General features: G+C 37.2%; 2 protein-coding genes across 2 annotated transcripts in view; both read left to right on the top strand.

Moving 5' to 3' along the window:
- The window catches only part of slc24a3 (solute carrier family 24 member 3), a 60,826-nt gene extending 43,223 nt beyond the window's left edge, over positions 1–17,603 (top strand). Inside the window, exons 3-17 of the mRNA XM_056761139.1 lie at positions 3,971–4,047; positions 6,669–6,743; positions 6,817–6,901; positions 6,995–7,098; positions 10,641–10,715; positions 11,711–11,736; positions 11,822–11,875; positions 11,967–12,094; positions 12,218–12,378; positions 12,455–12,716; positions 12,845–13,011; positions 13,103–13,217; positions 13,323–13,435; positions 13,932–13,997; positions 14,093–17,603. Coding sequence (XP_056617117.1) covers positions 3,971–4,047; positions 6,669–6,743; positions 6,817–6,901; positions 6,995–7,098; positions 10,641–10,715; positions 11,711–11,736; positions 11,822–11,875; positions 11,967–12,094; positions 12,218–12,378; positions 12,455–12,716; positions 12,845–13,011; positions 13,103–13,217; positions 13,323–13,435; positions 13,932–13,997; positions 14,093–14,242 — 1,658 coding nt within the window. The 3' untranslated portion in view covers positions 14,243–17,603. The remainder of the gene's footprint in view (positions 1–3,970; positions 4,048–6,668; positions 6,744–6,816; positions 6,902–6,994; positions 7,099–10,640; positions 10,716–11,710; positions 11,737–11,821; positions 11,876–11,966; positions 12,095–12,217; positions 12,379–12,454; positions 12,717–12,844; positions 13,012–13,102; positions 13,218–13,322; positions 13,436–13,931; positions 13,998–14,092) is intronic.
- A 1,097-nt stretch (positions 17,604–18,700) lies between these two features.
- si:dkey-187a12.4 (uncharacterized) lies at positions 18,701–21,883 on the top strand. The gene is made up of 4 exons (XM_056760926.1): positions 18,701–19,721; positions 20,039–20,256; positions 20,460–20,619; positions 20,826–21,883. The coding sequence occupies exons 1-4, from the start codon at positions 19,469–19,471 to the stop codon at positions 21,032–21,034; spliced, it is 840 nt and encodes a 279-aa protein (XP_056616904.1). The 5' UTR covers positions 18,701–19,468; the 3' UTR covers positions 21,035–21,883.
- Positions 21,884–23,115: the final 1,232 nt, after the last annotated feature.

The following is a 23,115-nucleotide window of genomic DNA, read 5'->3' as shown; positions in this document are numbered from 1 at the left end:
TTTGTATGTGTGAGTAGTTGACAAATATTCTGTAAATCTTTCACATGGTGTGACGTTGCAAAATGTAGAAAACAAACTGTCAATAATGTATTGTTTTATATTTATATTTATATAAATGTACTTATTTATCGACTACCTATTTGTGTATACTATATAGGGTAAATTTAACTAATTTGCATTTTCTCACTGTTATACACTAAGGGGTGAATTTGATATATTTTATGTTCATATAAAAGAAAATGTTTTGGGGATGATCAAAGTTTTATTAAAATTATGACTTGCAGCTTTTTTTGTAAATCCGGGTGAGGGAAAAGTTAATGTAGCACCAATAGAACATTAGAGCATTTAACAAAATTTGTAAAGATATTGACATTAAATTTAGGTATATCGCCCATCACAAGTTTGGCACTTTCACTTTACATGAAAACAAGCATGCATAACTTATCCATGCACACATGCATGTGTAAGGAAGTCTGTTTTTATGCATATTCCAATGTTTGTGTAAAACCCATGCATGTATGTGTATAACAACAGATATACAGAACTGGGAATAGTTGGCACACACAGAATAAGGTGTGATAATTAAGAACAAAAACATCCAGATCCCCAAACTTAAGCTCCTTCAGGACAGAGGAATTCTCTAGTCGCTGTTTGTCTTGACGACGGAAGCGTTTAACTTCATCAATTAGGTTTAATTAAGGACCGATGCTGCCTTCCTGATGATTTATAATACAGAGGTCTGGACCCGGTTGCATAAATCACCTAAAGTGTAATTTTCCCTGAAGTGTGCCCTTACATTTACCTTAAGTTTTACTTAAATTATTCTCCTATTGTCTTTGGTAAAGAGAAATCACCGGGCAAATGCTTTATGCAACCGGGCACAGGCCCTCAGCCATGCTGTACGTTTAACTCTGTGTCTGACTGGCAGCTACTCCATGTCTCCTTCAAAGCTCAACATTACATCTCCTGATTTTGAGCCTTTGAAGTCGACTGAAAACAGCTTAGGGCTTATAAAATGCAATGAAGAGATTTCGGCCGTTGTGGCCATCTCACAGATGACAGTGGTTTATGTTTGTGGACACCTTCAAGTCTCAATCTACTGGAATGTGTTAAGATGAGTTAATTTTCCTGAGGAGCATCCCTGATTCTCAGGTTTCTGGGCAATTTTTTGTCTTTTCTCACTTATTCGGAATGTTCTCGTCTAATTCTTGCTTGATACAGAGCAGTCGCTCTGGGATAGGAACCAAGCTTTTTTTCTGTTGTTTTCACTTTGTATATGTGTTTAATAAAGAGATTTTGTGTTTGTTTCTGTTTGTTTGGCTTCTCTGAAATTACAAAGTGGAACTCTCTTTAGATGCTCTCAACGTCGCCAAGTTGAGCCTGTTTTTTAATTGATCCCCTCCCAGTTTCTTGCTTTTGTTTATTGCTGCTTTATTCATCGGTACTGTATTTGAAATGAGATTAATCGGAGGCTATGTGCCAGTGAGCATTGCGGAGCTCTCCGGAAGGCTGTGACTCTCAAATTAAGACCACGCCAACAATGAAACCAACATGTGAACCAAGAGCACACCTTTGCAGAGCTGTTGTTTAAATAGGCAGATGATTCTTGTTAGACCTCTTTGTTCAACTGTTTGTCATCACAAGTTCTTTGTCATGAGTAAAGCGGTGTTTGCTCTGTTTTTGGGGTGCCTGGGGGGAGTAGGCCTAGTATTTATGAAATATAATGATGATTAAGAATTGTTAACCAAGAACTAGAAAGATAACTATCGTCCACTCGACGGACGTTAACACTATGTTTGCTCCGAGTTTGTGCATGGCAAATTCACATAAAAATGTATATAAAAACACTTTAAATTAGAATACATTTTGATTGGTTGTTGTATTCTTTATCAGATGGACATCTATATCGTTGTTGTTGCACTACTAATCTCTTAAAATGTTTTGGAAAACTATTGGAAGATCGCAAAAAAATAAACTCTGTGATTAACAATGATTTATGATACTCACACATTTTGTCAAGATAATCTACAAATGAATACGTTATTTGCTGTTTTTAAGTCTAAATACAATTGTCAGATGGAAAAAGCTAACATGACACTATAAACAGACTACGCTATATAGTCGCTCGATAGTATCAACGTCACCACCACCAAGCCTCTAACATTTTTTTCAAACGGTAATAAACATTTGTTTCCTGGTTATATGTGTGCATTGCAATATTTGTGAGATTCAAATGCGCAATGGTGTTTAATGTATAGTTAATAGGTGTTTAATTGGCCCTTTTCACATGACGTCACGCATCTTCCTTTCTGCGGCAAAGCAGTGTTGAGTTACATCCGCAAGTGCCTCAAAATGGACTTTACCAAGTCCCTTGCACAGCTGCCGCAAATACGGCTAGATGATGTACAACATCTTGCAGAAAATGTTCGGCTTACGACAAGATCAAAGCTAGATAAAGGATGTCAATTCTGTGTTTTGTTTTGTGTTATCGAAGGTGCTAGGATAAATACTTGAATACGTGTTCTGTCAGTTTTTTTTCACTGTTGTTAAATTCCAGCACGACGGCAAAACAGGAGTTCTTCTTCTCCTTGTTTGTTGCGAGACGGAACCAGAAATGCTAAATTCTAACTCGCTTCCAGGTCTCGCATGCAAAAAATACCTGCTCTACTCACAAATAGGTGTAGGGCCGGATGACATCACTTGCTGTCTCTGTGCTAGTTAAGGATTAAACAATTTTATGCGTGTTCCGTAAAGTTGTTTAAGTTCAGCTGTGCGGTGTTTGGGACACCGGGGGCAGGGTGAAGCCTGCTGACGCATTCAACCTCCCCTGTGATCGTGGAGAGAATATCACTGCACAATATGCAGCCATGGACACGCGCAAACACCCTCGCAGATATTCCTGTAATGACTGCCACATTATACAAATGGTGTTATGTTGATCTTCATATAAAACTGAGAACTGGCTGTTAGTTTTTAAGTTTCCACTCACATCATGGGGGCACTAGAGAGCAACATCTGGGTTAGGAGGAGATAGCGTTGAATCTGCTTAAAAGTGTGACAGATTAATCTGTGAAAATGAATACAACACATTAAACAAGTTTTTTTTACAAAATATTTATTTTTTCAGAGGATATTATTTTTGCACAACAACATGGAAAGGATCAAATAAGCAATTTATTTCGATTTTCCTCATCCAGCTGCATATTGTCTGTCTGTCATAAGAAGTGACATAGATGTTCAAAGCTGCCTGTTAAACCATTTTTCTTTCAACATTGAAGAGAAACAGGTTTCCACTGAAAGATTAGCATTTTCCCTGAATGGAACCAAGTTGGTCTCTGGGGTCTCTACGCTTTTCAATCAGGGCTGTAGTATCTTGGATGCTGACGTCATGGCAACAGGCTGTGTAGGAGCGCAATTGTAACACTCTCTAACATGCCATCTTAAAGAATCTAAAGCTGAATCCCAGTAAAGTGGCCGCTCTCAATGACCCGATTCTGTCTGCAGGCTGCGGGGCTTATCAATGGAGCCGGCTAGGTGACGTGCTGTGTCGCTGAATAGCTTGTTAACAGGGCAGCGATGGACGCAGTAGTGATAGCGTCAGAACAGCTCTGACGAAAAATCACACCAGTGCTGGTTATGTGACCGCCAATTAGGTTAAAATTTCTGTGATCGACATCTGATAAAGTTATTATATTGTATTTTAGAATGATGTCATAGGGAAAATGTATTTTCATTGGTTCTTAAAAAAGATGCCATTTGAAATTGAAATGAACAGTTCACGTGAAAATCAGACATGACACTAAATGACAGATTTACAATTCCCTGTTATTACTACTTTAAGGACAATTTTTTTTACAAATTAGATTGATCCATATGCTTAATTACATTATGTTTATTGAAATGCAACATTTGCATAGACGTGTGTGTATTGTGTGTAGACTGTGTGTGTAATTGTGATGTTTTTTCGCAGGTATACATGAGTTCCCGGAAGATATTTTTACCAACCAGGAGCGTCTTGATGGGGCTGTAGCTTTGCACGTTCTGTGTGTAAGTATCTCCACCATCTGCTTTTCTCTCTCATCACAGTAGCTTACATGCCTGTCGTTAATGCTTAAATCTATTTATAAATTACATGAACACTTCAAGTCACAAGTGTACATTACATGTTCCATTCAAGCATCAGTTCATTTTCTGAACGTACCTGTTTTGTAACTTGTTCATTGGCACATATAAATTGATGGTGTTAATTGTCTTGTAATATTTCCTATGTGCTATGTGCTTAAACAGAGAACTGTGTATCAGACTTAATGGAACAGAATGTCTTTGGCACATTAACCAGTCCAAATCTAAATTAATTTATCTGAATTTAACAAATTATATCAATTTTTCTGACTAACTTTGTATCAACTCGATCAATAATATCTTCACACGCTCATTCATTTTTTTTTGTGAGTTTGCTCTTATCAGCAAGTGTGTTTTATAAATTTATAAAACTCTTCTAGTGTAGATGTTCCTCGTGGTCTCACTATATCTCTTGTTCTGATGTGCTTCATGTCAAATTTGAATTTCAAGATATCTTTATTAATTTGTTATTACGCACTGTTTTTGGTTAGCAAAGATTGCTACCATAAAAATATTAAAGAATATACTGTATCCGAATCGTTCCTATACCTGAACCACCTATGCATTTAATTCCTTAAATGAAATAGTCCTTGCAATCTAGAGTCACGTGCATGTTTTAGATCTGTTGTTCTCAAACTTTTTCACTGTAAGGCACCCCTCTATGCCCCCCTCTATGTAGAGTGCTTTGCGGCCCACCAAATAAAGACGTATTATCTTAAACTTATAATTTTAAATAAACCATAAACCAAATGTTTGATTGAATAAAATCTATGATAAATGTCTATATTTCATAAAATGTCATAAAATCTGTTGCCCCCTGGATCCATCTTGGTCCCCCTCATGGGGCCACGGCCCCAGTTTGAGAACCACCGTTTTAGATAAGCTACTTTAACAAAGGTAATGAAAAATATTTTGATTTCCAGTAGCATATGATCTGAATTAGGGTATTTGTATACCTCTATAATCTTCCTGTATGATACTTAAACATATAGGAACTTGAGCTATAAAGTCTTGGGAGCAATAAAAAAGGCTTCTCTGAGCAATTACATTTTATATGATTTTTATTATTTTTTTTAAATCAAGACCTATTTGTTTTTATGGAAGTCAGCATTATAGCACAAATCATGAGTGAGAGTCAAGCCTTGACAAAATGTAGTAGTAAATATATTAATAGCGGTTATTTTTAAGAAATTCATATAGTCGTTTTGTTCCTCCCCGTCTTTGTAAGTTATCACAGGGTGACTTTTCATCATGCACGTGGCTGTCTTGCCCCCATAGGCCGCGTCTGAGTGCATGTCTAAGTAAAGTGGCATCTGAGGCAGGTACTGTGTGTTCCCGTCGAAATCCCCTGCGGGGTTGGTTTGACACTGGCATTGTTATTCCATGTTTAGATAGTTGCCCATGTGTGCAGAGAGAAGGTGGATGGTAAAAGCTGATGGAAAAAACCCTCTAAGACTCCCTCCAGCTGTTAACATGTTTTATTTATCTTTGGGGCCTCGGTAGCCCAGTTCTGCTTTGTCAGAAGGTCAAGAATAAAAGCACGAGAAGGTAAGAGGAGAGATTACGTAACGGGAGCGCCATGTGAGCGTGGCACTGTGGCTGCAGAATTAGATGCACTGATTGGCAAAGTGTTTGGTGGGAAAACAGTTGGCATACGGGTCCCAGGGGTGGATGGGGGTTTGTTTTGACTTTGTGTGTTTTCAGTCGCGTTTGCTGCATGTAAAGTCATGAAACACACACATAACGTTTCCAATACAATGTTCCTTTCAATTTATGGGATTTTTAATAAGTAATATTATCAGGGACTCAAATGATCAGGGATTCAAAGAGTTTTGTTTGTATATCTAGTAGCCTATAACATCCAATTTGACGCTCATATGTGTGACTGTGTGTTTTGTATGTACTGAGGGGAACATGACATCTGTGATTCTCACCAATCTAAACACCAGATTTCGGGGCAACTAATCCTAAGCATGGACACACACACACACACACTGTTTTATGCAAAACATCTTAGCTTATGCAGAAAAAAATAAAACGTCACTGGCAACCCTTATCCCGTCTCGCTTTGCATGCAAAGGGCAGCAGCTTCCTTCGGTGCGGTGCCTTACTGTCATGAGGACACTTTCTAAGAAAAGGTCTGAATAGTCCCAGTAGACAACTGTTCCACTGGAGGGCAGATTGCTCTGAGAATAACTGAGTTTAATGGTGTTGACACTCATGTACTCAAATCTGCCCTCGCGCAAGAATTTTGCCTTGCACGGATTTCACTCTCTTCCCGCGGTGACTTCTTACGTAATGTTTTTATGAACCTACAGGGGCTTCATAACAAGTAGCTGACTTTAAAGACTCGGGCATAATCATCAGGGTACTTCATTTGGCTACATGAGGATGTAATATCTGCCTACAGTTTAAAGGAACAGTTACCCAAAAATGAAAAATGGGTCATACTTTTTGATTAAATGAATGTAAATGGTTACCAGGTGAAGCATCATAAAACATAGGATCAAGCATTATTTAATTCTGTATTTACTCTTTCTCTATAGGCTATGTATATGTTTTACGCACTGGCACTGGTGTGTGATGACTACTTTGTGCCCTCCCTTGAGAAGATCTGTGAGGTAAGATCTTTATTGCCTCTCCACCACAGTTTTGCATCACCACATCTTTTAGAACTCGCTTTTTCTCTTCTAGCGCCTCCACCTCAGTGAAGATGTAGCAGGAGCCACGTTCATGGCAGCAGGGAGTTCTGCTCCTGAGCTCTTCACCTCAGTCATAGGTAAAGCACTACACAACCTTGGTGAAAACATAAGCAGTTGAACTCCATCATGATCATGTACAGATTATAAGGTCTCGTCTTCTTTCTGTGCAGGTGTATTCATCACTAAAGGAGACGTGGGAGTGGGAACGATCGTGGGTTCTGCCGTCTTCAATATTCTCTGCATCATTGGAGTGTGTGGGATCTTTGCTGGACAGGTGCTTATTATTCTGCATGTCAACACACACACAAAAGCTTTTTTGGGGGTTTGTTTTGGCCTAATTTGCTGAAAATGGTCAATGGTGCAAGACAGAAAATGCATCGGACTGACTTCTGTCTGTGTGTGTGAACATTTTAAAGCGGCCCTAAATCACTCGGTTTCTTCCAAGCTCATATTAATTTGAGTACCAATATAGTAATTTTGCATACTTCGTATCTTCTAAGAGTATTTAGTTTGATCACATTTATAAAAGATAGATAGAGCTGTACGATTACTTCCCAAATCATATGCCGCGTGCGGGGGGGAGGGGTAGGCTGAACAAAAGCATGTGCGCAGTTGCCAACAAAACACAGACATCAGTTTCACTCACCACATGCGGTTCATGTCCGGCATCTTTTAGCGCTGGACCAGCTCCATATATCAGTTTGAAACGATCTCCAAATCCAGCGTTAAATCCACCGTTTATATAACATTCATCAACCAATGCAGTGAACAAATAAACACCTGAACTTCGCAAACGTAAGCTTTCTCTCTCCTGCACACGTGAAAGTGACGTCTGCGCATGCTCCTTCTCGTGCTCTTCTTGCTGCCGCTTGTTTTTCAGAGAGAATTGTCCAATAAGGGACTAAGAAAACTGTTTTATATTTTCGAAAAAAGTCTTTCCGAAACCTGAACGATCGCTGGGGGAGTGGATTGAGCACAGATATACTACGTAATACACCAAACTCGGTTTTTGACAAGTTGACCATGTTAAGCATGAGAAGACAGCACGATTAACATTGTAAAGAAGTCAGAATGCTTGACACATCGTTGCAGCACCCCTTTAAGGAAATACTGTTGACTGAGTCCTAGAAAGCACAGGCGTTTTTTAGTGTGACAGATATTCAACAAATATATAATATAGGCAAAATAGCTGCGGCTTTTATTGAACAAAACTTTCACAGTCCTTTTAAAGAGTGGAGGTCTGCAAAAAAATAATTTATTCTCTGACAGCAATTGTCAGTTTATTGTTGAACGTAAAACTGTTGCTGCATTAAATTAAGAGCACTTGTAAAAAATCCCTTTTTTAAACATTGGAGTTTCTACTGTAGATGTGGCCATTCCAGTCCAGATTCGGTTGAAATTCAACAAAAGCTCAGGAGAGACAAATCATCCAACACCAATGTGAAAGACCGACAGCAGGACAAGACACATGAAAACTGTGATAAAAATCGAGGTTATGACAAAAAAAAATGTTTCTTTAACTTTTCCTATACATGCACAAATATTACTGTTGTGCTTGAAAGTGAATGTGAACTTGTTTTCTTTACAGTATTTCAGGTCTGAAAAAATGCGGAGGATGTTTTCTGTTATGTTTCTCCAGATATTATTTTCTGCAAATACATTTTTAACTTCTTTTTAAATTTGGGAAAAATGTTTTTAGAAGTTTACAAAATAAAATAAAATTATAACTTTACCTTAACACATAATACTATATAAAATAATTATTAATATAATTTTAACTCTTTCTTGCGGCTGTATATAAAAATGTATACCTGTATGTACGAAATTATGTATAGAAACTACATAAACTGATAAGTTGGTTGCTAACTAGTCAGCCTTACCCTTTATCCCTACTGCAAATAAGACATTATTTGCCTTAAGACAGTCAAATGTAGTGTGCAAACATGATGAATTGTCAATATCTGTGAGAGTATGTCATAAATGCGAACGAGATTGATGCACCCGCCTTAAACCCCTTGCTTTAATAAAGCCATTACTGAGCACACACTGACACTGAGAAGTGGGCAGACTGCTCCCGGGGGTCAACAAGAGAAGCTGATGAGGTCATTCATGTCAGCTGTGGTGTTACTTTGTCTTTTTATATGCTTCTTTGCTTTCCACTTCCTTCAGTCATTCATACTCTGTTGGTTTATACTCCCGAGACTCTCATACGGTTTTCATACTACTATTATTATTTTGCTATACATTACATGTAGGCTACTGTGGACATTATTACAACTAAACCATTTAAATCATAACATTTGAACAATTTTATTGATCCAAGTCGGTAAAAGCACACATTTTTGCCTTTTCGTGTCAGTTTTTGGAATACCTGAATTTGTCTGCACAGCTTTACCACAAACATGTAAAGTTTGTTAGCATTTTGAAATGTGTAACTAAGATGACCCAAGGTTTAAAGAAAAAAATACTTATAACACATCCATCTGTGACCACACACATCAATGTAATTCCTTATTTATCCACCCAGACTACACTTCACATAATGTCAATGAACAATATTCATCTATGGACGAATTCCACAAGATTTTGGTACTAAAACATTACTAGTAAGTTTTTTTGTGTGGGGTATTGGTGTTTTTATAACTCGCGTAGTATCTAGATGTTTTCTTTCTACGTTATAACATTGGTGTCCTATATAAGTGATGTCTGTAAATCATACCAAAAAAGGCACAAGTCCATAAGACACTAACACACTTATGCACAGTCTATCAGAGCGAAGGAAAAAACACATCTGCAACAATAGAGCTTCTGGTTGCCACGGAAACACAAAACGAAGAGTGTAACCTGCGGTGTAGGTTAAGCTGTGCTGGCGTGAGCAATAGTGCGTCGGTTCCGACGCTCTGACGTAGAAAACTTCTTTTTATAGCAGGAGCACGCTCCACAACATGACATGCATTCAATATGAGTTACTTCATACATTTCAATCAGCGGAGTTTGGCACAGGAAGTCATGTCCTTATATGGTGCCCACCTCATTCATTTCCATCACTCCATCCATTCTTTCTCTCATGCACTCAAATTCCCACACCTTAATGTGTACATCTGTCTGAAAAGAAACAAAATTGCGAGCCATCCAAAATCTCAAAATAGTTCACAAATACAGATAACACGTTACATAAGAAATAAAGGCACGAGAACAATATTTTAAAATCCTTTTGTACATTCAGATTGGAGAAGATTTCGGGGATTTCTGAGGAGGTTGATTGTGGCTTATGTAACATGTAGATTTTGTCACAGGGAAAAATATTTGTGATTCACACATAGACAATTAAAACTGTTTGTGGGCCATTGTAAGGGCAGTTCTTAATACATTTATAAGGGTCTGATTGATGAAAGATGTTTATAGAGGGGCATATTTACTTGGACTTAAAACACTTATTAGGTTATTGTTTAGTGTCAACAGGTTGCTCATTTCATTAATAGAATAGAATACTTTTAGACACATATACAAAGAATATAAAAGTGTAGGAACATATACACATATTCACACTATAAATGTAATTCGAATAATTAAATATTACATTTATTTTAATGGGGAAAAATAACATTGTCATTTAACTTTGGGCCTATTTGATTTTTGTCACCACAAAAAAATTAGTTCATAAAAAGAGTGTAACTAAATCATTTAAACAAAGTTTTTGAAACTCCTGAGACTGGCTTCACCCTCTTTACCTCTCTTACTTTCCTTCAAGTGTGTTTTGCTGTGTATGTTGTTTCTTCATTGCTTATCCGTGCCCTCTCTCCCCTGTCGATACAGGCAGTACGGCTCTCCTGTTGGACACTAATGAGAGACTCCACGTACTACACTATCTCAGTGGCCACTCTGATCGTGGTGAGTAGAATTGAAGTTGCTTTTCTTGCTTCCATGAAGCCTGTGGGTCTCCTCATGCAGCAGGAGAGGAGAAGCAAGTGGCTCTCCCGTGGGGCTCACGGCCTGCAGCACAGGCCTCTTATTTGCCCACACTCTGCATGAGTTCCAAACTCGGAGCGACAACAAACATGGAGTAATAATACATAGGACCCTGAGTAAAAAAGTTGTTCTTTTTAAGCACCTCATTAAAAATCTCATTTAAATACAGAAGGTTTTGAACAGTAACGCTCTACAATTAAAGCATAGAACAGCGACTGGTTTGCATTGAAGTACGTGAAAGCCTCTTCAGGTATGAATATGCATGAGAATGACTTTTTTTGGGGTGATCATCTCTCCCAATTAATAAGATGGTTGTATTATCTTTTTTTTTGCAACATTTATGGTTGAGTGCATATCCTGTACAGAACCTCCAAGATGTCTATTGTTTGTAACATAATTAAATAATAGAATTTTATATTTTGTTTTATTTTATTTATAATTTTTAAGTTACGAATATCATTATGAAAATGAATAAGGCATTAAGATATTCCATTTTATACAAATACAATGAGGCAAACTTGTGGTTTTGACTATGTTTACTCCTTTGTATTTGCTTGAATAACAGATGGGATAGGGGATCATAAACAAACTCCAATGTTCATGCCAGCTAAAGTGCATTCTGTCATTAAAGCCAAAGGGGAGCATACCAACTTCAAGACATTCTAGAGTTCATGTTTATTTTGCATTCAAACTTTTCACTCAAACAAGTACAAAATAGGTACAAGGTGCTCAGTTGTTAAAATTTGAAGGAAGCATCATGGAAACATTAGCATTCATCTCAATAAAAGAAAACCAAGGCCTGTGTTACAGTTAGCAAATCTTGCCCTCTGGTGGTGAGTTAGAGACAGTACATCTGAAGCAAAAATGTACTGAATTTTTTTAATTTTTTTTAATTTTGCTCTGTTTTTCCTTTCAAGTTCATCTATGATGAGAAAGTGACATGGTAGGATTCTTCATTTTTCATTTCACAGTTCATTCACATTCTGTGTTTTATTTAGTCGCTCATGTAGATGTATATTGTTTTTCAGGTGGGAATCACTCATCCTGGTCTTGATGTACCTAGTTTACATTATATTAATGAAGTAAGTTGGTGATCATTTTCCATTATTACAAGTATTTATTTCTTGATGCCAGTGAATCTCATTTCTGCCCATCTTATTCTGTGTTCAACAGATTGAACTCACGGGTGGTGAATTACATTGAACGACGGAAAAAGAACTCTGGAAATCTGGGTAACGGCACAGCGAGTAACACAGACATCGACGACGGGTGTGATGCTACCGTTGTGTTGCTTAAGAAAGGTGAACGTAGTGGTGTTTGTAATATGTGTATATGCTATTTAATGTCACATTTAATAATATTTTATTGTAATACCCAGAATGCAAATACTGTATAAACATGTATTGTTTTTCTGCCCCTTTAAGCAAATTTCCACAGAAAACCATCTGTGCTGATGGTGGATGAACTCCTCTCTGCATACCCTCACCAGCTGACCTTCTCTGAGGCTGGAATGAGAATCATGATCACCAGCCACTTCTCTCCCCGCACACGTCTCACGATGGCCTCCCGAATGCTCATCACAGAGGTCAGTAATAGATACACCTGAACACAAGTACCTATACTTGCATAAACAATCTGATGGTTTGTGTTTGTGACTGCAGAGGCAGCGTCTGATAAATAGCCGCTTTAGTAACGGGGATTCGGATGTGACAGTGAAGATCCCAGGAAAACGTGGGGTAGAAAATGGACTGGACCGGGGACTGAATGGGCGGAAAGGAGTTCACCATGACGACGACAGGGGAGGACCTGAAGCTGGCACTGATACAGAAAACGAAAACGAGGACAATGAGAACAACGAGAATGATGAGGAGGAAGAGGAGGAGGAGGAGAATGAGGGACCCTATGTTCCATTCCGCTGCCCCGGTACATTCCTTAGTGCTGATTATTAGTGCTGTTAACAACTAATATTGAACTACAAACACGTTTTTCAAAAGTGTTTAAAAGTAAACCTTCAGAATATCTAATGTTCGAAAATATTTGATGATGTGCAGGTGGGGCCCTTAATAAGCTAAAGTGGCTGCTGGCTTGGCCACTGAGTCTGCTACTGTTCCTCACTGTACCTAACTGTGCCACGCCCCGCTGGGAGCGCTGGTACATGGTCACGTTCATCGCGTCTACCCTCTGGATCGCGTTCTTCTCTTACATCATGGTGTGGATGGTAAGATGATCCTGGTGTTTCCCCACACAAATGCAGACTTCTTAATAATCATCTGTTAATGCTCAGTGGTTTATTGAAACTCTGGTCACAGGTCACAGTGATTGGTTACACTATGGGCATTCCTGATGTCATAATGGGGATCACTTTCTTGGCTGCCGGCACCAGTGTTCCTGATTGTTTGGCCAGCCTTATTGTGGCACGGCAAGGTAGGAACAACTCATTTGAAATGGTTTCTATAACAGTTTTTTCCAAGGCTCTTACAATCAAGGAATACCTTCCATGATGATTCTCAACTTCCAAATGTTTTTCAGGGATGGGGGACATGGCTGTATCCAACTCCATTGGCAGTAATGTGTTTGACATCCTGATTGGTCTTGGTCTGCCCTGGACCATCAAGACTTTAGCTGTTAGCTATGGCTCCACAGTAAGCAAATCATTTGTCTTTTATTTTTAATGATAAACTTTCCAAATGCTGAATGAGCAGTGACATAAACAATAAATATCTATTGTTTATTTATTTTATTAGTTATGTCTTCTTTGCAATATTGCCAGCTGCAGTACCTAAGGGTTGTGTTTTTAATAGAATAAGATTTTTTTCAATAAACAGGTTTGTTGGTCGTATTCAGGTGTCCAAATCCCATTAGACAGGATCTCCTTAGAAGTTTGCATTATATATTATGTGAAGTTATGATTTTTGTGTGAAAGGAAGCACACAAGTGAAAATTTTCATCAATCATAGCTTTGTGTAGGCTACATGTTTGTCTACCTCTTATCTAAATTGATCGCACATGTTTAGTGCTTAGTGCATAAGAAATGATTTCCGTCTTAGAAACATAAACAGTCTTTTGTCTGAAATGATCCGCCAACCATCTCTATTTTTATAAGTTTTAACATACTTACTAAATCACTTCTCTGCCCAGATTCACCTGAGCAGTAAAGGTCTCATTTACTCGGTCGGGTTGCTGTTGGCATCTGTTTTTCTCACGGTATGTCTTAAGCGATTACTTAAATGTTGTTCCTGTTTTTATGCTAAGCGAGAAAGTTGTTTGAACTCCTTATTGACTCTTTCTCTCTCACACAGGTTGTCTCTGTACATTTGAATAAGTGGAAACTGGACAGACGGTTGGGTTTCTTTTGTTTGCTGATGTACGCTGTCTTCCTGTGTTTTTCCATCCTCATTGAGTTCAACGTATTCACCTTTGTCAATCTGCCCACCTGCCGTGAGGAATGAGATAATGAAGCGTCTCAGCTCTTCTTCTTTGAGCTTGCGAGGACAATGGCACAAGTTCTCGGTCAGTGGCAGACCGGCTCTAGTTCTGAAGGAATATTTATTTATTGATCTAGTTTATTTTCTTTACAATGGGTACATGAATGGAGTCTTTAGGGTCTGCGGTATTATAGGACAGAGAGGAGATAAGAGCATTTGTGTTTGAAGAACGGTCCGGTTGACCAATATAGATTCTTCTTACGGGAAAGATAAAAGATGACTACTGCCTGGATTGATGTGAATACTTTATTTCTTTGAAATATTTTGCATATTACATATTTAAAGAAGATGATCTAAATGGATTTTATGATGGGATTTGTTTTAATAGCTGCTAAGGGACGGAAGAGGACTTTTAAGTAATATTGGTAAAATATAGATTTATTATAATGCTGAAAGGTACTGGTGACCTATAGTGAGTACGGCGCTGAAGTGGTGAATCCTCCAGTTTAATTTGGATATTACCCAAGTCACTACCTTCAACCTTCATATCATCGAACGATCTAGAGGGTTTCAGCTCATTGGTCTTTTTTTCACATTTTCCAGGGAGAACCTGTTTTCTTTTCGGAGGAGAAAATAAAGAAGATAGATCATATCAGATCAAATTCGGTCTAAAATATTTGCACCACTTTTTAGCATTTGAAGAGACAGCGAGCTTTTCGTTTGGACTTGTGTGTAAAAACGTGTTGAAACTCTACAACATACCAACATTTATGTTTATCTTGTGTGATATGATGGGTTTCTATAGATGTGTTTATGTTTAGGACTCTAACGCTCTGTATATACTGAAACAGAGAAATGTTTATTTATTAATTTATTGAAAACTATTTATGCACATTACTTTCCTGTGACATACTGAAACGAAACCAACCCACAGCTGTTCCAAAGAATAGACTGTTCAACCAGTCAACCTTTAGTCCTGCAAAGCTTGCATGCAAGCTTTTTCTACTGGGTTCTTCTCCGTTTCTGAATATTTTATGCACCCTTTTAGATGCACCTTTGACTCAATACATAAATCGGTTTCTACTATTTGATATATGTGTGACATGACATGAAAGTTAATTGTAGAGGACATTTTTGAAAACACAACGCTTTGGCAGGCAAGTAAGGAATATATATATTTTATACTTTACTGTTTTAACATGTAAAAACGGCCGTTCCCTGTTCAGAGTGAATGGATGGAGTGCGCCACAAACCTAAGTAGCTGATTAGCAGGAAACGCGTCCTGGTAAAATGAAGCTAACGTCTGTGTAACAGAGTCTGTTTTAAATAGGATGTACATTTGGAAATTTGCTATATAATAGGTCAGGTCACTTTTTGTTAGCATGCCACATTTAGAGTTTACTAAGGAATTTTTCAATAAATTCTCTCAGCAGAACAGAGATCATAGATGAAGGTGACAACGTGTTTTTTTTTTTTTTGAGCTTATGTGCGCTTTTGTAAGTCCCAGGAGCTCAATTGTTGGTCTTTTTTTTAAAGGCCACTTTAAATTCCTTTATGCCTCTGTTTCTGTGCATATCTGATCACAGCTGTAAGCTTTTAACGGGGGCACAATATGTGTGAACTTTCAAGTTTCTACTTGTTCTCTCACGTTATAGAGGTTTTTAGTGAGTTGACAAGGTAGCGATTCTATGGACTGTTTTAGTCTAGTTCATGCAGGTTTTCTAGTCTGAAGGCACATTACAGGGAATTTGTGTTTTATGCACTGGCTAAAACTGGTTGTTTTGTCTGTCATATTTTAAGAATAGAATTTAGGTGAAATAGAAACATATCTGGAAGAGTATTGCAGCAAAGTATTTTTATCACAAAGCAACTTTGTATTTTGTATCGCGAAATGTTTAGATATGTTTTCTGCTTTTAAAAGTCTTTGAGCGAACATATTCTTTAGCTCATAAAACTAATTATCAACAATTTGTCAGTTTACCTTCAGCATGTTTTCAAGTCAAAGCCACAGTTTATAGTATATTACTTTTATCACAGATACAAAATGCTGTCAGAGATAATAATAGCAATTTCATTTTGTAGATCACTAGGGAGAAAAAAATGTTCATGATAGACACTGGGGCCTAGTTCCCATCCCCCCCAAAAAACACCAGGTCTAAGGTTTAAGCAATGTGCTGTTTCTGGTACAAATAAACTAGGTTTAATCCAAGTAGAGTGTATTTTATGGAGAGGTGGTTGGGTGATGAAGATTGTTAGTTAAATATTTTCTTCTTCGTAAAGCAGGGTATTATAAGAACAATGTCAGGAAGGCAGGGTTTTATTAAAAGTGTGTGTTTCTTTGAAAGAAATAAAAGAAATGCAATAATATTTAGATTAATTGCTGTGTTTATGTTTTTTCTTGTTCATTCTGAACATAATCAATCACATTCTTTGAGTCACATATGCTATATAAATATTTTAGAAAGTCTGTGTGGACATAGTGGGGAAATTAAAAAGTGAGGCTTTGAGATGGAGCAGGATTGACTGGTGATTTTCTGCTACATTGTTATGCTTTCAATTCAAACCACTGCTGTCTGCTGGGTTGTGGGAGATTCTAAAATCATTCTGAAACGTTGTGTTTATTGCAATTTAAGCCGTGTGTTAAAGGCAGAAATAATAGTCTACAAATGCATTTATTTTTAGATACTGAAGTTCACTTTTAGAAATAAAAGTGTTGCTTTTAATTTTTACGCACAAATATTAACTATAAAAAGAATAATAAACAATGAGGGCACGCACAACCAATTAGCCCACAATTAGACAGGTTTCGTTTATATTTCATTTTCTTGTCTGCTGATATTTCTTCATTGATTCAGGCATATTTGAAACAAAAAATGTGACTTTTACAGGTTGATGCATTGTTGATGTACATAAATATACATTCATGAAAATGTCTTCATTTTTGTCCTCGCCTGTATATCCGTTGATTCTATTTTCATAGATACTGTAAAATGTTTGGGTCCTTTATTCTTTATTTTTAATGTTGTTGTGTTCAGGGTTTTACGCCCTTGGTTTGCAAAATTGCATGGGACATTTAATATAATAAATTATTTCTGTTTATTACTATTACACATTGTTGAGCACTGGACATACAGCTATGGAATTAGACCTTTTAGATTATTGCATGTTTTGTTTTTTATTTCAAGGGAACTCTGCTGCAGCTTCTTCAATGACAGCATAAAGTAGAGATTTCTTTCAGAGTTACTGATGTCTTCTGCAGTTCAGGATTCGTTTAAAGAATGGTGGTTGGCTTTATGTACTAAACCTTTTTTGTTCAGGTGTTTAAGTTGTATAGCAGAGTACTTTTTTTTGCTACTTAAGCATAATTAAAACGATCTTTGCTGAATTAAGTGTTGTTGTCATCATTAAAAATGTCTCTAGATGCCCTAATAACTACAGGGAAAGATGGCAAATGATATGGCAGGACTTCAAATTGGCTCATACTGCTTAATATTCCTGAAAGTACTCATTTATTAATTATTATCTGAGATTGAAAACCATTGTGTGCTCATCGTTGGCTATGCGTAATAAAAAAAATCTGATTTCTGTATTGAGTTCCTGTAGAATACAAACATGTCAATAATCAATTTGTATGCCAATAACAAATTTTAGGTAGTCGCCTACTTGAAGTAACAGTAAAAAGGCAAAAAAATCTCAAAATGTACAGATGTTCACAGGACCTTCAAAATGAAAAACATTTTTCAAAATATCTTCTTTGTGTTCTGCAGAAAGTAAAAGTCATACAGGTTTGAAATGATAAGAGGCCATATAATTGAGGACAGAAATTTAATTTTGAAGGTGAACTCCTTCTTTAGTTCTACATTGTAGGGGGACAATGACATTGGCTGCAGACTGGCCATCTGGAGCACCGCTGGCAAATGTGAGCATGACCACTCAGAACAAAAAGTCAGAAGATATAATATAACATCTCTTTTTATGCTGAAGAGTAGTGCCCGGATAACAGCAGCATTAACAAGGGTAAAAAAAACAAGTGCTCGTCGATGTCAAAAGATTGACCAATTAAATTAAATAAATACCGGGTTCATAGAATTCCAGGCAATCAAATTACAGAGACCTTCAGAATACAGACAATCAAAATAAAGAAGATAGAACTTTCAGCCAATCAAATTGAAGGAAGCACAACTTACGTATGGCTTTAAAAAGCTTATTAAGCTCTTTTTATTATGCTTATAAGTTATCTACTTACTTATTAAGCCCAAAGAGTCAATGTTTTCTCTCCTCTCTTTATAAATCATACACTAACTTTTTCAGACTTATATAATGTTGATTTTGGACTTTATACCTGATGTAAAACAATATTTGTTAGCAAAGTCTAGTCACACCATGTCATGGTCAGTTTAAATACATTACCTTATATAATTCAATTCAAGTTTATTTATATAGCGCTTTTCACAATGTGCATTGTTCCAAATCAGCATTACAGGGGCAAACAGGAAAAACAGAAAAGGTAAAACACAGCACAGTGCATGGTGTTTATAGAACAAGCAAGATCATTCTTATAAATAATATACGATTAATAAATAAATAAATGCAGTCTCCCGGTGAGCAAGCCAACACTGCCATGTTGTGGCGAGGAATATATATTATATATTATATTATATTATATATACATGTGTTTTGTGGGCCGCTCCTGCTGAAAAAGACTTAGGCCACTTTTTACACACAGTCCGCCCCTTGATTTTTAAATAAACCAAATGTTGCTTATTTGAAATGTAAAAAATACTCTCTACATGTTTTTGTAATTGTTAGATCGATGGCTAGGGTGACAATAATTGATCCGCACAGTTTAAAAATCATGATGGAAAGTCTGCACAATATTTACAAACAAACATGTCAGTGTGTATGTTTGTGTGAAAAAGCGACAATTTTCCTGCAACATTATAATCACTGATACAATCAACTATAAATTAATTTACTGCTGTTGTATTCGTCTTTCACACATTAAACTGAACGCACGCCTCTAAACGATGTCCTGTGACGTCACCAGCGTTTGGGAATTGTAGTTCATTCAGGTGTCTCAATGTTCCGCCAACGTTGCTGTGACGTTGCTGTAACGTGGTACGTGCGCTCGCCGGGAACCGCTTTGTTAAGCATTTCCGCATATTTCTCTCAAATATCGCCTTGTTTATTAAGAATCGTATTCAGGGTTTAATTTTGAGATAAATTCAGAGTAACCCCGCGCTTTTATAAATGGAAGCAAACAATGCAAGTTGCTCAGACTGGGCCATAAACAGACGACGGGCGGAGGGTCTGGTGAACAAGCAGGAAGACATGACAGTGGGCACAGACCAGGGACCCTCTGAAAACATGCATCCTCTGCCGAACGCCAACAGTTCACACATTCCGGGACAGGCAGAGATAAACTTCCACACGGATTCAGAGTCCTTCAAAACTGCAGCGAGGACGGTGAAATGCATGCACGAGGAGGAAACATCACCATCAGGTAACTGTTAGGCGGTGAAGATGATAGCAACATAAAACTTTACTCTTTTCGTTTTCCTTCGGTAAGTGAAATTTTGTCTTGAAAGGTATCAAATAGTAACACATTTACACGTTTTACTTAAATGCTATGGAGGAATAATAGCAGATATGTGAAATTAAAATGTAAAATATATTTCTAACTACTATATATAAATCTACATTTACCTCTGATTAAAATGCATCCATCCAAAATAAGTTTTTAAATAAATACCACAGGCATTTCTGTCTGTCTGTATCTCCTTCTAAAACCTAAACTATGTTTTGTTTTTCCGACAATAGAGACAGCTGCCTATAGGCAAATCATCTCCCTCCTTGTTGAGATTAAGGAGGAGCAACAGAGACAGTGGGCAGTCTTGAAAGATCTGCAGGCCAGGGTTCATGGACAGGTGTGTGAAGAAGAGGAAGAAGAGCTCGACATAGATCTGCCACTACTGACAATGGAACAGCTTGATAAAACAGAACGACATTTAGAAGATTCTGAAGCACAGAGGAGAATGGTACAGTCTGATAAAACAAAATATTGTTGTTGTAAAATTTCACAAATTTCAATCACACGTTTACTTAGAAGACGGCCGGTGCGTATGGATGTAAGGATGCTCTACTCTGTACAAGGGTTCTAAAATAACCCAATATTTACAAGTTGTTACTTTGTAAACATTAATATTTTTTCTAATTTAATTCATGTTTTAATTTTCCAAAGGTATCACACCTCTCACGCATGGGTGGAGCCACGGTAGATGACGCGGTTCGGCGTCTCATGCTTGCTGTTCTCTCTTATGATTTGGGCTCGGAGCTCAACTGGGTTGGCAGGGGACAGAAAAGAAGCTTCAGAAACACCAGACTGCAGGGTGTTTTATTTCGTAAGCAATCTTTAAAATCATATTTAAATACCTGTATTGACTTTTTGACAAAAGGGAACCAAGACTGTACAGTATTTGCAGCTATAAAGTACTCTGTCCTTATATCACATAAGCAAGTTAGAATGTTGTCACTGTCTTCACATAAGTAAATAATTTGTCTATAATGTTTAATAGGACGATCTTTGGTTTTACTCTGGTCTCCGCAGGTGCTTTGAAGAGAACACCTGTAGGAAAGGAGGCAACACACCACCAGTTTGCTGACGTAGTGAAGAAATGGTTGCGGTTTGCCCCTTTCAGACAGAGAGGGACTGGACGAAGACAGCACTTGAAGCCTATTGAGTTCATGTGTCCCAAATATGACAGTACTTTGGAGGACTGTAACCTGGAATCTGTGGAGGTTCAGAATTCAATATAGAAGCATTAAAAAGGCCCATTTATGTGGGAAGGTGGACTTAATAAATTGACAAGAGCATGAAGGGTTATACTGTTGGTGAAGATGTTTTTCTTCCCATCACATACAGACGTGCTCAAATATGTTGGTACCCTCCACAAAAAACATGAAATAACTTGAAACTGACAAATGTTATTGGCATCCACCATTGTTTATTCTATTAATTATTGTATATTTAATAGAAATCGGACTTTGCTTTATATTTTATATTTAACAAAGTTTTGTAAATAAAACAAATGAAAAGTCATGAAAAATGATGGGACCCCTAACCTAATATTTTGGTGCATAACCATTAGAGGCAGTAACTTCTAGCAAACGTTTTCTTTGGCCCACTCTTCCTGAGCAATCTGCTCCGGCTGTCTCAGGTTTGATGGTTGCCTTCTCCAGACTGCAAGTTTCAGCTCTTTCCATAGATGTTCGATAGGATTCAGATCAGGACTCATAGAAGGCCACTTCAGAATAGTCCAATGTTTTGTTCTTATCCATTCTTGGGTGATTTTAGCTCTTTGTTTTGGGTCATAATCCTGTTGTAGGACCCATGACCTGCAACTCAGACACAGGGCAGTATGTTTCGATACAGAATGCTTTGATAGCCTTGAGACTTCATTGCGCCCTGCACAAAACCAAGGCAACCTGTGCCAGATGCAGTAAAGCAGCCCCAAAACATGACCGAGCCTCCCCCATATTTCACTGTAGGTATTGTGTTCACTTCTTTGAAAGTTTGAATCTTTTTCGTCTGTGAACAAAGCTGATGTGACTTGCCAAAAAGCTCAAATTTTGACTCTTCTGTCCAAATATATGTTATAGCCTTTACCATGCTTATCTGTTATTTTCTTTCTGAGCTCCTCGGACAACTTTATCCTTTGCTTTCTATGATCCATGTTCAGTATGGTGCACACAATGATACCAAACAGCAGTGACTACTTTCCTCTATTTAAATAGGCTGAATTACTGATTACAAGATTGGATACATGTGTGATACTAATAACAGAAACTAAATTAGTTTGAAATATCACTATAATCCAATTATGTATTATCTTTTCTAAAGGGGTACCAACAAATGTGTCCAGGCCATTTAAGAATATCTGTAAAATAAGCAATAGTTCATCTCTTTCCACACCTTCTTTGCCTTATTCTATGACATACCATAAGGCATGCAAGTATACACGATACAATAGCGTTTAAATTCTACACTCTTCAGGAGGAATGAAGCATTATTTTAATGAGCTGTAAGGGTACCAACAAATTTGGGCACGTCTTTACTGTGTAGTCTTGACTACTTGCTCTGTAATAAAATGTTTGGTTGCTTTAAATTAAAATACACTTTTATTATTGGGGCAATAGATTTATAGATCCTAGTAATGGGTATGTTTTGATCTTTATTAAAAGCCCCAGGAACATATCTTGATGTATTTCTATTGAATCGCAGTTGGCAGTTTATTTCAAGTTCCTGATTGAAATAGGTTTTGTAGGCAGGTGAAACACAGAGAGTTAGAGACAGAAGATAAAAGAAGAGAAACACAGGTCATTTATTATGCAGACTATCAATTCTTATGTGGGGTACTAATAATTCACGCAAAATGTTACATATTAAATAATATTAACACGTACAAGATTATAAAGCTTATCACTGCCATGAAAAAGGTTTAAACAAAGGATTTATTAGGGAGGACATCACATCTATCAGTATCTTTTCCAAATTATTGGTGTTGAGATTAATAAAACTTTGACATTCTCAATTTTTTCAAACTGTAGTTGAAAGTTTGCTTTTTTCAATTTATCTCTATGAGAAAAACAGTAGACAACAATGTTTTTGTAACCCTTACTATTTTTAATGTTGCAGACCTAAATAAATAATTAAATAATAAACCAGAGGTCATAGACACTTATCTTCTTATTTATTTATTAATGTGTTGTGTTCTGTTGGTGGGATGTTATATCCGGCTAATGAAAACCAATAGAAGACCATTAAATCCTACTGGAACAAGACCCAAACACACTTCAGCGAATCAATGGCAAACTGTTTGTAATGCAAACCAATACAT

Source organism: Triplophysa dalaica, chromosome 11, assembly GCF_015846415.1.
Source record: "Triplophysa dalaica isolate WHDGS20190420 chromosome 11, ASM1584641v1, whole genome shotgun sequence".
In the NCBI taxonomy this organism is placed as follows: Eukaryota; Metazoa; Chordata; class Actinopteri; order Cypriniformes; family Nemacheilidae; genus Triplophysa; species Triplophysa dalaica.
The sequence above is the reverse complement of the archived record's forward strand: the minus strand, read 5'-3'. Positions and strand labels throughout refer to the sequence as shown.

Coding starts and splice junctions, on each gene's coding strand:
- si:dkey-187a12.4 (XM_056760926.1), top strand. CDS start 19,469: ATGGAAGCAAACAATGCAAGTTGCTCAGACTGGGCCATAAACAGACGA. Junction 19,722..20,038: donor GGAGGAAACATCACCATCAG/GTAACTGTTAGG, acceptor TTCCGACAATAG/AGACAGCTGCCTATAGGCAA. Junction 20,620..20,825: donor ACTGCAGGGTGTTTTATTTC/GTAAGCAATCTT, acceptor TGGTCTCCGCAG/GTGCTTTGAAGAGAACACCT.